This window comes from Salmo salar, chromosome 21, assembly GCF_965601325.2.
Source record: "Salmo salar chromosome 21, fSalSal1, whole genome shotgun sequence".
Lineage (NCBI taxonomy): Eukaryota > Metazoa > Chordata > Actinopteri > Salmoniformes > Salmonidae > Salmo > Salmo salar.
The window spans coordinates 27,010,942-27,025,228 of NC_138311.1; the positions used below are offsets into that span (position 1 = coordinate 27,010,942).

At 43.8% G+C, this 14,287-nt stretch overlaps 1 protein-coding gene across 2 annotated transcripts in view; it reads right to left on the reverse strand.

Moving 5' to 3' along the window:
• LOC106582004 (target of Nesh-SH3) overlaps positions 1 to 14,287 on the reverse strand; it is a 46,166-nt gene that overhangs the window by 18,564 nt on the left and 13,315 nt on the right. Inside the window, exons 7-10 of one of the 2 annotated variants that reach the window (XM_014164629.3) lie at positions 10,331 to 10,373; positions 9,208 to 9,273; positions 4,289 to 4,477; positions 3,080 to 3,145 (exon numbers count right to left, since the gene is read on the reverse strand). In XM_014164629.3, coding sequence (XP_014020104.1) covers positions 3,080 to 3,145; positions 4,289 to 4,477; positions 9,208 to 9,273; positions 10,331 to 10,373 — 364 coding nt within the window. The remainder of the gene's footprint in view (positions 1 to 3,079; positions 3,146 to 4,288; positions 4,478 to 9,207; positions 9,274 to 10,330; positions 10,374 to 14,287) is intronic. The other variant, XM_045704657.2, reaches the window with a different exon arrangement.

Here is a 14,287-nt window from a genome sequence, read left to right on the forward strand (position 1 = left end):
TATGACCACGAAGGTCTGTTTCACGCAGTCTCCTCTGAACAGTTGATGTTGACATGTCTGTTACTTGAACTCTGTGAAGCATTTATTTGGGCAGTTAACTCTAATGAGCTTATCCTCTACAGCAGTAGTAACTCTGGGTCTTCCTTGCCTGTGGCAGTCCTCATGAGAGCCAGTTTCATCATAGCGCTTGATGGTTTTTGTGACTGCACTTGAAGAAACTTTCAAAGTTTTTGAAATGTTCTGGATTGACTGACCTTCATGTCTTAAAGTAATGATGGACTGTCGTTTCTCTTTGCTTATTTGATCTGTTCTTGCCAAAATATGGACTTGGTCTTTTACCAAATAGAGCTACCTTCTGTATACCACCCCTACCATGTCACAACACAACTGATTGGCTCAAATGCATTAAGGAAAGACATTCCACACATTAACTTTTAACAAGGCACACTTGTTAATTGAAATGCATTCCAGGTACCTCATGAAGCTGCTTGAGAGAATGCCAAAATGTGCAACATTGTCATCAAGGCAAGGGTGGCTACAATGAAGAGTCTCAATATAAAAATATTTTGATTTGTTTAACACTTTTTTCATTACTACATGATTCCATATGTGTTATTTCATAGTTTTGATGTCTTCAATATTATTTTACAATGTAGAAAATAGTAAAAATAAAGAAAAACCCTTGAATGAGTATGTGTGTCCAAACCTTTGACTGATACTGTATATCATAAAGCCTTAGTTTTACCCTACCGTACTACAGGTTACCTCCTGGTTTACATGCCACGTCAAGCCTGCAAGCACATTATGCTTGAATCCAGCCAGGGATAAGACATCCAAAAGTTGGAATTTTTATTCACCTGTAACCTGCATTCAGAATGACTGTCAGGGTTAGTAATATGAGACTACTATAATCCATTTAGGCTGGAACAACCATTTTAGTAACGGGTGCAATAAATCTAACTAACTGATTGGATTAGTTTAGAAAAATGAATGAAGCAATCAATGTACATGCAAGAACACGTATTAAAAATAATCCTTAAAATGTTTTAATGCAGTAAAACATTCTGGGAATAATGATAATGATGGCCTTGGTTTTGATGGGAACGTTTAGTTTCCACACAGTAAAACTGACACAATCACACTCTCACATTCAACACTGGTTATTAACGCCAACACTGGGGCTATTTTACACGAATGAGTGTTAATTTCACTCTTAGAGAGTTAATTTAACTCCTGAATCAACACTAGAAATGCTACACTGAAAAGTCTGCTCTAGGTAACACTGGCCAATTTACTATGTAGAACCAGCTTTCATATAAAAACCAGAACAACACTGGGGCCCCTCCTGTACTCCCTGTTCACCCACTGCTGCGTGGCCAAGCATGACTTCAACGCCATCAGCCTATAGGGGACAACAACCTTTCCCTCAGTTTGAGCAAGACAGAGGAGCTGATAGTGGACTACAGGAAAAGGAGCTCCGAATAGGCTCCTGTTAACGTTGACGGGGCTGAAATGGAGGGGGTTGAGAGTTTCAAGTTCCTTGGTGTCCACATCACCAACGAACTATCATGGTCCAAACACACCAAGACACATTTTCCCCCACAGGAGACAAGATTTGTCATGGGTCCCCAGATCCTCGAAAAGTTATGCAGCTGCACCATGGAGAGCATCCTGACCAGTTGTATCACTGCCTGGTATGGCAACTGCTCAGCATCTGACCGTAAGTGGCTACAGAGGGTAGTGCGTATGGCCCAGTACATCACTGGGGCCATGTTTCCAGACATCCAGTCTTCATCACAGAACACAGCTCTGTGATAAAGACACTGGAATATCAAACACAGAACACCACCCCACTTTGGGCACTTTGGGTGCCAAACACCTCACTGCTGCACTGTTTTACAACAGCAGTGACACACATGCTCTTACGCACATGCTCACACACTGTTTTGAAGTGTGGGCGTTTTACAGCAGTAAAGTGTTGTGAGTGCTGTTTCTGTCAGACTCCTCTCTGGCGAGACAGTGAAAAAACACTGTTCAAAGCTTTATGGTTTGCCTAGAACAATATTACCAGAGAAAATATTCCACTGTTTTACATCTTCGCTGTTATGGATGTTGCAACACTTACTGAAGGAACTCAAGGACACTATCCACTGATAGGCTCATAACACTGTAGGGTTTTAAACCTATTTAGAGGACATTTACAGTTGAACAACATCAAATCAAACATGAGACTTGCAATCCATTTAGTACAGAATTCACCCTGAGCAACACATGCTTCAGGAGGCTGATGGAACCATATAAATAGGATGCAAATAAGCCCAAGACAGACAGACAGACACCACTGACGGATTGTTTAGACATCATGACTACATCAATGATTGACTTTTGCGGTGTGGTGTGTGTGATGACGGCGGGCAAAGACAAAGTGTGTTTTCATTGAGCAGAGCTGCTTCCAGCGAGCCCTGCGGCTCCTTGAAGACCTCTGAAACCGTCCCAGTTTCACAGAAACACACACTGGCTGAGACTGAAGCAGAAACTGAAGCCACTAACTCATTAGAGTGAAATGAGGTGTAGATATTGGTGAGTGTGATCATTTTGGGCTTGAGATATAATACATTTTCGAGAAAATCATGCATTGATGTCAATGGGAGATTTGTGCGAAAATTCCAGCCATGCTCCCAGAGCTCATGTTACTGTAGGATTCGGTCCTTTTTGACCTGAACAATAGGTCTAGGGTCAGACTGTAGCAATATGATGAGAGGGAGAGAATTATTCTTCAGTCTCAGTCATATTGACAGTGAAAACATGGACAAACACGCCTGCAGACCCACACCAACAATAACAGGCACAATACGTGAGTGGACGGTGATGCTGATGGACAGACAGGCTGTCCAATAAGAATGGACAGTCACACGGACATACAGACAAGCTGGCCAATCATAGGACAGGAACAAGTTGTTGTGACTTAAGCGCATGGAGGGCTCACTGCAAGGAAGTAAAACAAAATGGCATCTCTCGGGGGAGATGGGTTAGTGGGTGAGAGACACACTGAGAAGTAACGACCGTCTCTGTTTTTTACCCAGTCGCTTTCTGGACCAGATGGCAGGTTTGGGAAGAGCAAGGCCCTTATTGTGCTCCCCGTCGGCTGTTGGAGGGAGAAGAGGGCTCATTGAATTAAACACGTCCGCACACCTCAAAAACACAGCAAAGACATGCTAAGAACACACGAGAGGACAGCTCAGTACCAGACCTGTCGAGGGAATATTCTAAACCAAGGGACAGAAAGGAAAATAAGGAAAGTTTCAGATTTTAGTGTGATCCAACATAATACTCTGTCTCCTTCAGAAGCACCAACATAATCCAACTCAATATACTCAATATACTTCAAAATGACTAAAACCAAATGGAAAATATGTAGAAATGATAACAGACCTACAGTCATGCAGCTTCTTGACTGTGTCCAGCTCGCTAACAATCACCAAAATAAAAGCTTGACAGTCAGGGAGAATAAAAATTCCCAAAACAATGGATAGAGGACAATTCTTTGCACATTTTGACAGTGAGCAAATATAACCAATTTTCAGTGTGGCCCTGGTTGGACCTGGTTGAAGACCGAATGCAGGCCCAGAGGCAAAAGGTGTTTGACACCCCTGCTTTAGAGCATTCTCCTCTCCCTCTCTCTCCCCTACTCTCCCCCTTTCTCTCCCCCTCCCTCTCGCTCTCTCTCTCTCAGAGGGATCTGGAAGTTCTATTTCTGTGTGTGCCATGCTGTGGTGGTGCTAGCTGCCCAGTGCTGGCTGCCCAGCGCTTGGCTTGGTTTGGCATGACTGGTGTAAATGTGATCTATGTCCTAGTTAAAGAGCCGGCCGACCTTCCCAGATAAATCGGTCGACCATAGGGAGCGTAAATCACGTTAACGACCCTGACCTCTGAGACGCCGCTGTTCCTAGAGGTACAGGCGTGAAACGTATGCCAAAGGGGAGGGCCTCTGAGTATGGGTGCAGGGAAAGAGGTTTTGGAGAGACTTACAGTCTGGACCACATGTGCTGGACACACACACGAATGCAAATATGCGTCCAAAAACATTGGCAGACATTATTAGGCCTACACATTCTCTGGTCCACTCTGGACCAAGAGCCCATGCCACCCAGATCGGTTAATCTGTGTGTGTGAGAGAGAGTGAGAGGAGGTAGAGAGGGTGAGACCCAAGGTAGTGCTGGGGAGGAAGAGAAAGATAAGGAAGAGGAGGGGGAGGAGGAGGAAGAAGAGGAAAAGATTGCTCCATTACCCCCTGGTGTGTCGGAGGTGAGGGAGGAGTTGGTGTCCCTGGGTAGAGAGAGAGGTCTGATGCCGTTAGGGGTGGAGTAGAGAGAGGCGCGACTGCGAGGCAACGTTGTGTTTCTGGCTGCCGTGGTAACGGCAGAGCGTATAGGAGAGCGAGGTTCAGTAGGGGTCAAAGGTCTCAGGAAGCTGGTACCTAGATTAACAAAAAGAGGTGTAGTAGAGGGGTTAGAGAGAGAGGGGATCCGATCCCATGGAGACAAGGTTCAAGGGTCATTCAGGTGAGATGGTAGCAGCCCTGGATGATAAACAAATGAATGAGTGAAAGATGCAGATGTGGAAAGGAAGAGTGAAGTGAAAAGAATCCATGGAGATGAGAAACAAAACTTCAACAGCCCTTCTATTATATTCCATAAAAGTTGGGTGATTTAATAATGCCAGTGAGCAAACTCTCCAGTGTCTGAAATGATCAGGAATGGGGTGAGTGTGGTGGAATGAAGATGGGGGTGGATAGGCACGAGTGAATGAGGGGTAGAGGTGTATAGTTTGTTGTAATGGTAGGCGGCAGGTAGCCAGGTCTCTGGTGACAAGGTGAAAAATCTGTCAATTTTCCCTTGAACAATTTGCTCAAGGGGCACCGTACTACTATGGCTGACCCTATAAAACAACACATTTCACTGCACCAATAAGGCTGGAGAAGGGGTTGAGGGTACAACAGACCTGGGTTCAAATATCTCAATTACTTTTGCACACATTCAAAGTAAGTGTTCAGATACATTTTATTTGAAAAGACAAGTAGTTGAATATCTTAAGTGTAATTGGATATACACTTGGAAAGTATTTGAAAATAATCAAATAATGCATTTAACCTGCAAGTATTTGAAAATAGCATTTGAAATAAGTATTTGAAAAAAATACTCTCAAATACATTTGGTAGACGATTTGGTTTTTACAAATAACCATACAAATTCTCAAATAAAAGTACTTGTTTTGAGCTGTGTATTTGAAAATACTCAAAAAGTATTTTAAATACCAGATACTCAAATACACATGTATTTGAACACAGGTATGTGGTGCAACACAAACAACTTCAACCCATAGCAACGGTGTATGATCTATGATGACAACGGTATTATGTGTAAGCTACGATGACATCCAATGAATGATTGATTGATGGTGAACAGACATGACAAATGAGAGCTTTGGGTTTCATGAGGTTGGATGACAACAGAGATGGTGATAGGACTAAATGTTGTCATCGTTACTCTGGCTGTTACTATTGGCCCTCTCAGTGACGAGGGCGGGTCTTGGTAGAGGTTGTCCTACCTGATATTGGCTGGGAGCTGTGTGAGAGAGAACTTTGTTTTTTATCAGAGGATAAGAAGCTTGGACACAATGATCCATTATACATGTTTTATGGCTCTGTTACAGCCTAGGTGAGGGGAGAGAGCAAGATCTTTACCCGTGGGGGTCTGTAGGTTCTGAGTGACCTTAGCAGGCTGTTGGGGCTGGGCCTGAGGCCTGGGCCTGGCCTGTTGGGGCCTGGCCTGTTGGGGCCTGGCCTGTTGGGGCCTGGCCTGTTGGGGCCTGGCCTGTTGGGGCCTGGCCTGTTGGGGCCTGGCCTGTTGGGGCCTGGCCTGTTGGGGCCTGGCCTGTTGGGGCCTGGCCTGTTGGGGCCTGGCCTGTTGGGGCCTGGCCTGTTGTGGCCTGGCCTGTTGTGGCCTGGCCTGTTGGGGCCTAGCCTGTTGGGGCCTAGCCTGGGCCGGTCCCCTGTGTCTCTGTCCGTTACGATTGGGGTTAAGTACAGGGTCAGCTGGGGAAGTCATGGGAAGGCTGGGGGAGGGCAGGAGCTGAGGGGAGGCATGGGGGAGGGTGGGGGAGGGGAGGAGCTGAGGGGAGAGTAAGGAGAGGTTGGGGGAGGGCAGGGGGGTGGCAGGTGAGGCACGGGGGACATCCACAGAAGGAGAGGAGGCAGATATGATCTGATCTGCTCGTCCTGGGGTGGGTGAGAGAGGAGAGTGGTACAATGAGGCCATAGAAATATAATCTAATAGAACAGACAGTACTCCAAGGACAGGTCTTTGACAATGGAAAACGAAGAGGAGAAATTGGCATGGGAATAGAATGGCTTAGAGAAACCATAGAATCCATTAACAGATGAAATAGAAGAACCATAGAGAATAGATAGAAAGACTCTCAAATAACCGGGCTGATATGTGTTTATGACTTGGGCTATGGAAACTTATCTTGGACCTCAATCAGCACATAACATATACCTGGCAAGAGGTTGATAGAGAGGGTTGGATTTCAAAGGAACTGAGCCCATATGGAGCAGTTTACAGTGTAACGACTGTGTAACTACACACATACGCTGCTACCAGGCCTAGGACACCTGTGAGTGACGGCCATCCAAAATACATTTGGCTGTGTGCCACTGGATGACTGTGAACCATGAAGTTTTAACAGAGGGAGTATTGATCACCTAGCAAGGGATTTGAATGACCATCTTTGATTGATTGTTCAATCCGATCAGGTACTTTACCTCAACTCATAGAAGGATAGAAGAGAGGAGAGAAAGAGAGAGCGAGAGGGAGAGGAGAGAGAGAGGGGGGGAGAGAGGGGGGAAGGTTGTAGATGAGTAGATAACAATGCATTCCAGTGTTTTAGTGTCACTTCTCATGTTATTGGCCATGTAATGGTGATGCTAGCACAGTTAGGGTTGTGGGGTGCTTGTGGTGTAGTTGTGTTATAAACAGACAGGTAGGGCTTTAAATGTAATGAGTAAAAAGCAAATCACCAATAAATGTATTGTTGTTATTAAGATATTTCAGGTACTTTATCCTTTTCCTGACGTTTTGCGAACACTTGTTCCAGAGGGACAACAGGAACGATAGACAAATAGGAATACAATGAAGGATTGGATAGGAAGGGATAGGAAGGGAAGGGATAAGATAGGAAGGGATAGGATAGGATAGGATAGGATAGGATAGGATAGGATAGGATAGGATAGGATAGGATAGGATACGATAGAAGAAAGGGAAGGGATAGGATAGGATAGGATAGGATAGGATAGGATAGGATAGGATAGGATAGGATAGGATAGGAAGGGAAGGTGTAGGATAGGAAGGGATAGGATAGGTAGGGAAGGTATAGGATAGGATAGGAAGGGATAGGAAGGGAAGGGATAAGATAGGAAGGGATAGGATAGGATAGGATAGGATAGGATAGGATAGGATAGGATAGGAAGGGATAGGATAGGATAGGATAGGATAGGATAGGATAGGATAGGATAGGATAGGATAGGATAGGATAGGATAGGATAGGATAGAAAGGGAAGGGATAGGATAGGATAGGATAGGAAGGGAAGGTGTAGGATAGGAAGGGATAGGATAGGTAGGGAAGGTATAGGATAGGAAGGGATAGGATAGGAAGGGATAGTATAGGATAGGATAGGATAGGATAGAAAGGGAAGGGATAGTATAGGATGGGAAGGGATAGGAAGGGAAGGGATAGGAAGGGAAGGGATAGTATAGGATAGGATAGGATAGGATAGAAAGGGAAGGGATAGTATAGGATAGGAAGGGATAGGAAGGGATAGGAAGGGAATGGAATGGATAGGAAGGTATAGCATAGGAAGGGATAGGATGGGAAGGGAATGATCAGAATAGGATAGGAAGGGAAGGGATAGGATAGAAAGGAGGTACAGAGTGTACAATATGAAAAATTAGGACATTTTATGGTAGAGCCGAGGCTCTGTTCCTGTTGGGGAGAAAGCGGGATCATTTTGTAGCATGCTACTTTATCATGCAGACTGAACACCTTCTAGACTGCAACTGGCTGAAAGCAAAGCACTGTGAATTAAAACAATGATTCTAAATGAACAGTTGTGTTGGGGAATGTTGAGTGGAATGTTTTAAATGTCTTGAAATCAACAGATTAATGAATGTGGACAGGTATCATGGTATAAGATGCTGATTGATACACAGTATGGACAAATGGATGCACAGACCGTAAAGAAGTGAGACAAAGTTAGCACCTTATTTTCTAAGAGTGTATCTAGAACCTAAAAGGGTACTTCGGCTGTCCCCACAAGAGAACCCTTTGAAGAACCCTATCTGATTCTAGGTAGAACCCTTTTGGGTTCCATGTAGAACCCTTTCCACAGAGGGTTCTACCTGGAACCAAAATGGGTTATCCTATGGGGACTGCCAAAGAATCCTTTTGGAACCCTTTTTTCTAAGAGTGTAGAGGAAGACAGAAAAAGACGATTGACTTGTTTGTGGGACGAAACTGATGAGAAACGCATTGCAGGAACAAGCAGCGCTTATGCAATGTGCTCAAAAGGTCATGGGATGTTCTCAGTAGGACCATACAACCACGTGGCTAAGTCATGCTGCCATGGCAACCTACCTCCGCCTCCTTGGGAATTGTCTGAGGCAGTATTATTGGAACTGACAGCCATCATCTCCTGAGATCCGGGGCTCTCTACTTACTGTACTCAGTGCATACCAATCTTACTCATGCAGCCAATCATAAAAAAGATCCCTCTGAAACCACGCCCACCCACCCTTTCATTGGCTGCAGCCAAGCTGACTGACAGTTAAGCCGTCCTGTCTCATTAGGGAGTAAAGTGTCTGTCTGTTTACCAGTTGGCTCGTGCTGCACCTGAGGCATTGTGGGTCGGGGAGTGGACACGAAGTGCTGTCTATTGACCGAGGTTGGCACTGAGGAATATAGCAAACTTTAAGAATCACACACAATCTGTGGAGAGAGATTTGATGTCCTGCTACAGGATATAAACTGTGAAATGGTTTTCAGAGGAAAAGAAAGAGACATGAAAAGTATAAGATTGAAAAAGACTGCAAGGTCAAGAAGGAATAAGATCAAGAAGGAGAGATCATAGGACATAGTTGCATGGCTCATTACCGAAGGTGGTCCTTGGAGCTACAGGGGTCCTGTAGAGAGTTCTACCCTGGCTCCTGTTATGGACAGCTGAACAGAAGGAAGGGACACACATCAAAACAGCCATCATCACTTTGCCATCCTGGAGTTTCCAAATGAAAATAACATGCATGTAGCTCTGTTCAGTTCATTGCAGTGCAGTATGTACTGTATGTATGGGCTCAGTGCATTACAGTTAAGAGCAGATTGTACAGTATGGCCTAAGTACAGTATGGCCTAAGTACAGCCTGTCAAAAGGATGATTTCAAAACATTGACAGCACTAGCAAGCATGTATCTTGCTGATCATATCGTCATCCAAGGCAACATGTATTGTATGTACAGTAGGTACACAGGAATGCCATCTTCTCTGGTCACCTGGAATTAACACTGTGGTAATCAGAAGGAAGAATAAGAGATTACTGTATAACATGGGATTGAATGATGATAAGGTCGTGTCTGCAGAGTCGTAAATCAGACGTCCTATTAAAAATTCGTCCAGTGCTGGTTCCTCAGAGCAGGGTTCAGTGAGGAGGGGTGAAACAGACGTTTCTGAGGGAGAGTGATAAATCATCACGTCCTGTAAAGTCTTTGCCGCTGTATTAAACCAGGGTTCAGTGGGTATGACCAAAGCAGGAGTGTGTGTTTGTGTGTGTGTCTGTGCGTTTGTGTGTCAAATCAAAATAAAATGTATTTGTCACATGCACCGAATACAACAGATGTAGATTTTGTTGCGAAATGCTTACTTATGAGTCCTTTCCTAACAATGCAGAGTAAAAAAATGAAATAATAATAAAATAAATGAATGAAATAATAATATAAAATAACAAAAACAAGGCTATATAAGGAGTACCAGTACCGAGTCAATGTCCTGGGGTACGAGGTAGTTGAGGTAATTGTGGTAAAAGTGACTAAGCAATCAGGATAGATTATAAACAGAGTAGCAGCAGTGTATGTGAAGAGTGAAAATCTGTCTGTCTGTCTGTCCTGTCTGTCCTGTCTGTCTGTCTGTCCTGTCTGTCTGTCTGTCTGTCTGTCTGTCTGTCTGTCTGTCTGTCTGTCTGTCTGTCTGTCTGTCTGTCTGTCTGTCTGTCTGTCTACTGGCTTACCGTGATGAGGAGGGAAGAAGGCCCGTGGCATGTTGACTGTTTTCTATTAGGAGAGAGAAAGGTAGTGAGCGAGAGAGAGATGGGGGGAGAGAAAGAAGATGTGGGGGAGTGACAGGGAGGGGGTGGAGAAAGAGAGATCAGCCATGATACTGTATGAGTCGTCACTGGCCTGTCCGTCATTGTAAATCAGTTCTTAATTAGTTCTTAATTGAATAACTGGATAAATACAGGTTAAATAAAATAAAATGAAAAAATTATACAACAATGATAATATGAAGAGCTATCTACTTCACTAATTTAGTGAGTCAAATAATCAATTCTCACTCTCTCTCTCTCTCTCACTCCCTCTCACTCACTCCCTCTCACTCCCTCCCTCCCTCCCTCTCACTCCCTCCCTCCCTCTCACTCCCTCTCGCTCCCTCTCGCTCCCTCTTACATAACCCCATGCCCTCTTCTCCGTGTCTGATCTGTAAACTCTCCAGCGGGAAGATCGTTATTCCAACTTTTCCTCAGGAAGTGCCAGTGTTGCGGCTGATCCTGGCCAGCTGTGCAGCTTTACGAGAGTGGGGCCGGCGGCACGTGAGACGACAGAGACACACAGTCCAGTCACTATGCATGGCCAGAAAGTTAAGGCCAACGCTTCTCTCCATATTTCCCTCCACTCTCTTCTCGCCTCTCTTTTCTGCTCCACCTCTTTCCAAACTCCAATATTTACTTTGCCCTCTTTTTCCTCCAGCTCTCCTCTCCTCTCCTCTCCTCTCCTCTCCTCTCCTCTCCTCTCCTCTCCTCTCCTCTCCTCTCCTCTCCTCTCCTCTCCTCTCCTCTCCTCTCCTCTCCTCTCCTCTCCTCTCCTCTCTCTCCCTCTCCTCCCTCTCCTCTCCTCTCCTCTCCTCCTTAGTAATGCAGATATTAGCTGGCTATGGTCCTCTTTACTGGTCTTGGCCAAATGTGGCTAGCTGCTTGTTTAGCTATTTTCCAATAAGGAGCAGAATGGAAAGAAAGTGCTGCATGCAGCTCTTAATTACACTCTGTAGACTTACTAAAGACTTACTTGAGCACAGTACACACTAGCACACACTACATACTAGAGCACACTACACACTAGAGCACATACTAGGGCACACTACATAATCACTAGATCACACTACATACTAGAGCACACTACAAACTAGCACACACTAAATACTAGCGCACACTACACACTATAGCACATTACACATTAGAGCACACTACATACTAGGACACACTACATACTAGAGCACCCTACATACTAGAGCACCCTACATACTAGAGCACCCTACATACTAGAGCACACTACAAACTAGCACACACTAAATACTAGCGCACACTACACACATTACACATTAGAGCACACTACATACTAGGACACACTACATACTAGAGCACCCTACATACTAGAGCACCCTACATACTAGAGCACCCTACATACTAGGGCACACTACATACTAGAGCACCCTACATACTGTAGCGTTCTACATACTAGCACACACTACATAATAGAGCACACTACATACTAGAGCAAGCTACATACTAGAGCACGCTACAAACTAGCGCAAACTACAAACTAGCGCAAACTACATACTAGAGCACACTACAGCACATTACACATTAGAGCACATTACACATTAGAGCACACTACATACTAGCGCACACTACATACTAGAGCACACTACACACTATAGCACATTACACATTAGAGCACACTACATACTAGCACAAACTACATACTTGAGCACGCTATACACTAACGCACACTACATACTAGAGCACACTATATACTAGAGCACACTACATAATTGAGAACACTACATACTAAAGCACACTACATACTCACTAGAGTACAACACATACTAGAGCACATTATGTACTAGAGCTCACCACACATTAGAGCACACTACACACTATAGCACATTACACATTAGAGCACACTGAATACTTGCGCACACCACATACTGGAGCACCTTACGTACTAAAGCACACTACATATTAGGGCACACTGCATACTAGGGCACACTACATAATCACTAGAGCACTCTACATACTAGCACACACTACATACTAGAGCACACTACACACTCGAGCACATACTAGGGCACACTACATAATCACTAGAGCACACTACAACACTACATACTAGAGCACCCTACAAACTAGCACACACTACACACTAGAGCACACTACACACTAGAGCACATACTAGGGCACACTACATAATCAGTAGATCACACTACAACACTACATACTAGAGCACCCTACAAACTAGCACACACTACACACTAGAGCACACTACACACTAGAGCACATACTAGGGCACACTACATAATCAGTAGATCACAACACATACTAGAGCACACTGTATACTAGAGCACACTACACGTGTTACATACTAGAGAACACTAGATACCAGAGCACACTACATACTACACACTAGAGCACACTACATACCAGAGCACACTACACACTAGATCATACTACATACTACAACGCTACATACTAAAACACTACACACCAGAGCACACTTCACACTAGATCACACTACAACACTACATACTAGATCACACTACATACTAGAGCACACTACATACTAGATCACACTACATACTACATACTAAAACACTACACACCAGAGCACACTTCACACTAGATCACACTACAACACTACATACTAGATCACACTACATACTAGATCACACTACATACTACATACTAAAACACTACACACCAGAGCACACTTCACATTAGATCACACTACAACACTACATACTAGATCACACTACATACTAGAGCACACTTCACACTAGATCACACTACATACTACATACTAAAACACTACACACCAGAGCACACTACACACTAGATCACACTACAACACTACATACTAGATCACACTACATACTAGATCACACTACATACTAGAGCACACTACATACTAGATCACACTACATACTACATACTAAAACACTACACACCAGAGCACACTACAACACTACATACTAGATCACACTACATACTAGATCACACTACATACTAGAGCACACTACATACTAAAACACTACACACTAGATCACACTACATACTAGAGCACACTACATACTAAAACACTACATACCAGAGCACACTACACACTAGATCACACTACAACACTACACACTAGATCATACTACATACTACATACTACAACACTACATACTAAAACACTACACACCAGAGCACACTACATACTAGATCATACTACATACTACAACACTACATACTAAAACACTACACACCAGAGCACACTACATACTAGAGCACACTACATACTAGATCACACTACATACTAGAGCACACTACATACTAGATCACACTACATACTACATACTAAAACACTACACACCAGAGCACACTTCACACTAGATCACACTACAACACTACATACTAGATCACACTACAACACTACATACTAGATCACACTACATACTAGAGCACACTACATACTAAAACACTACACACTAGATCACACTACATACTAGATCACACTACATACTAAAACACTACACACCAGAGCACACTACACACTAGATCACACTACAACACTACATACTAGATCACACTACATACTAGAGCACACTACATACTAGATCACACTACATACTACATACTAAAACACTACACACCAGAGCACACTACACACTAGATCACACTACAACACTACATACTAGATCACACTACATACTAGAGCACACTACATACTAGATCACACTACAACACTACATACTAAAACACTACACACCAGAGCACACTTCACACCAGAGCACACTACATACTAGATCACACTACAACACTACATACTAGATCACACTACATACTACATACTAAAACACTACACACCAGAGCACACTTCACACTAGATCACACTACAACACTACATACTAGATCACACTACAACACTACATA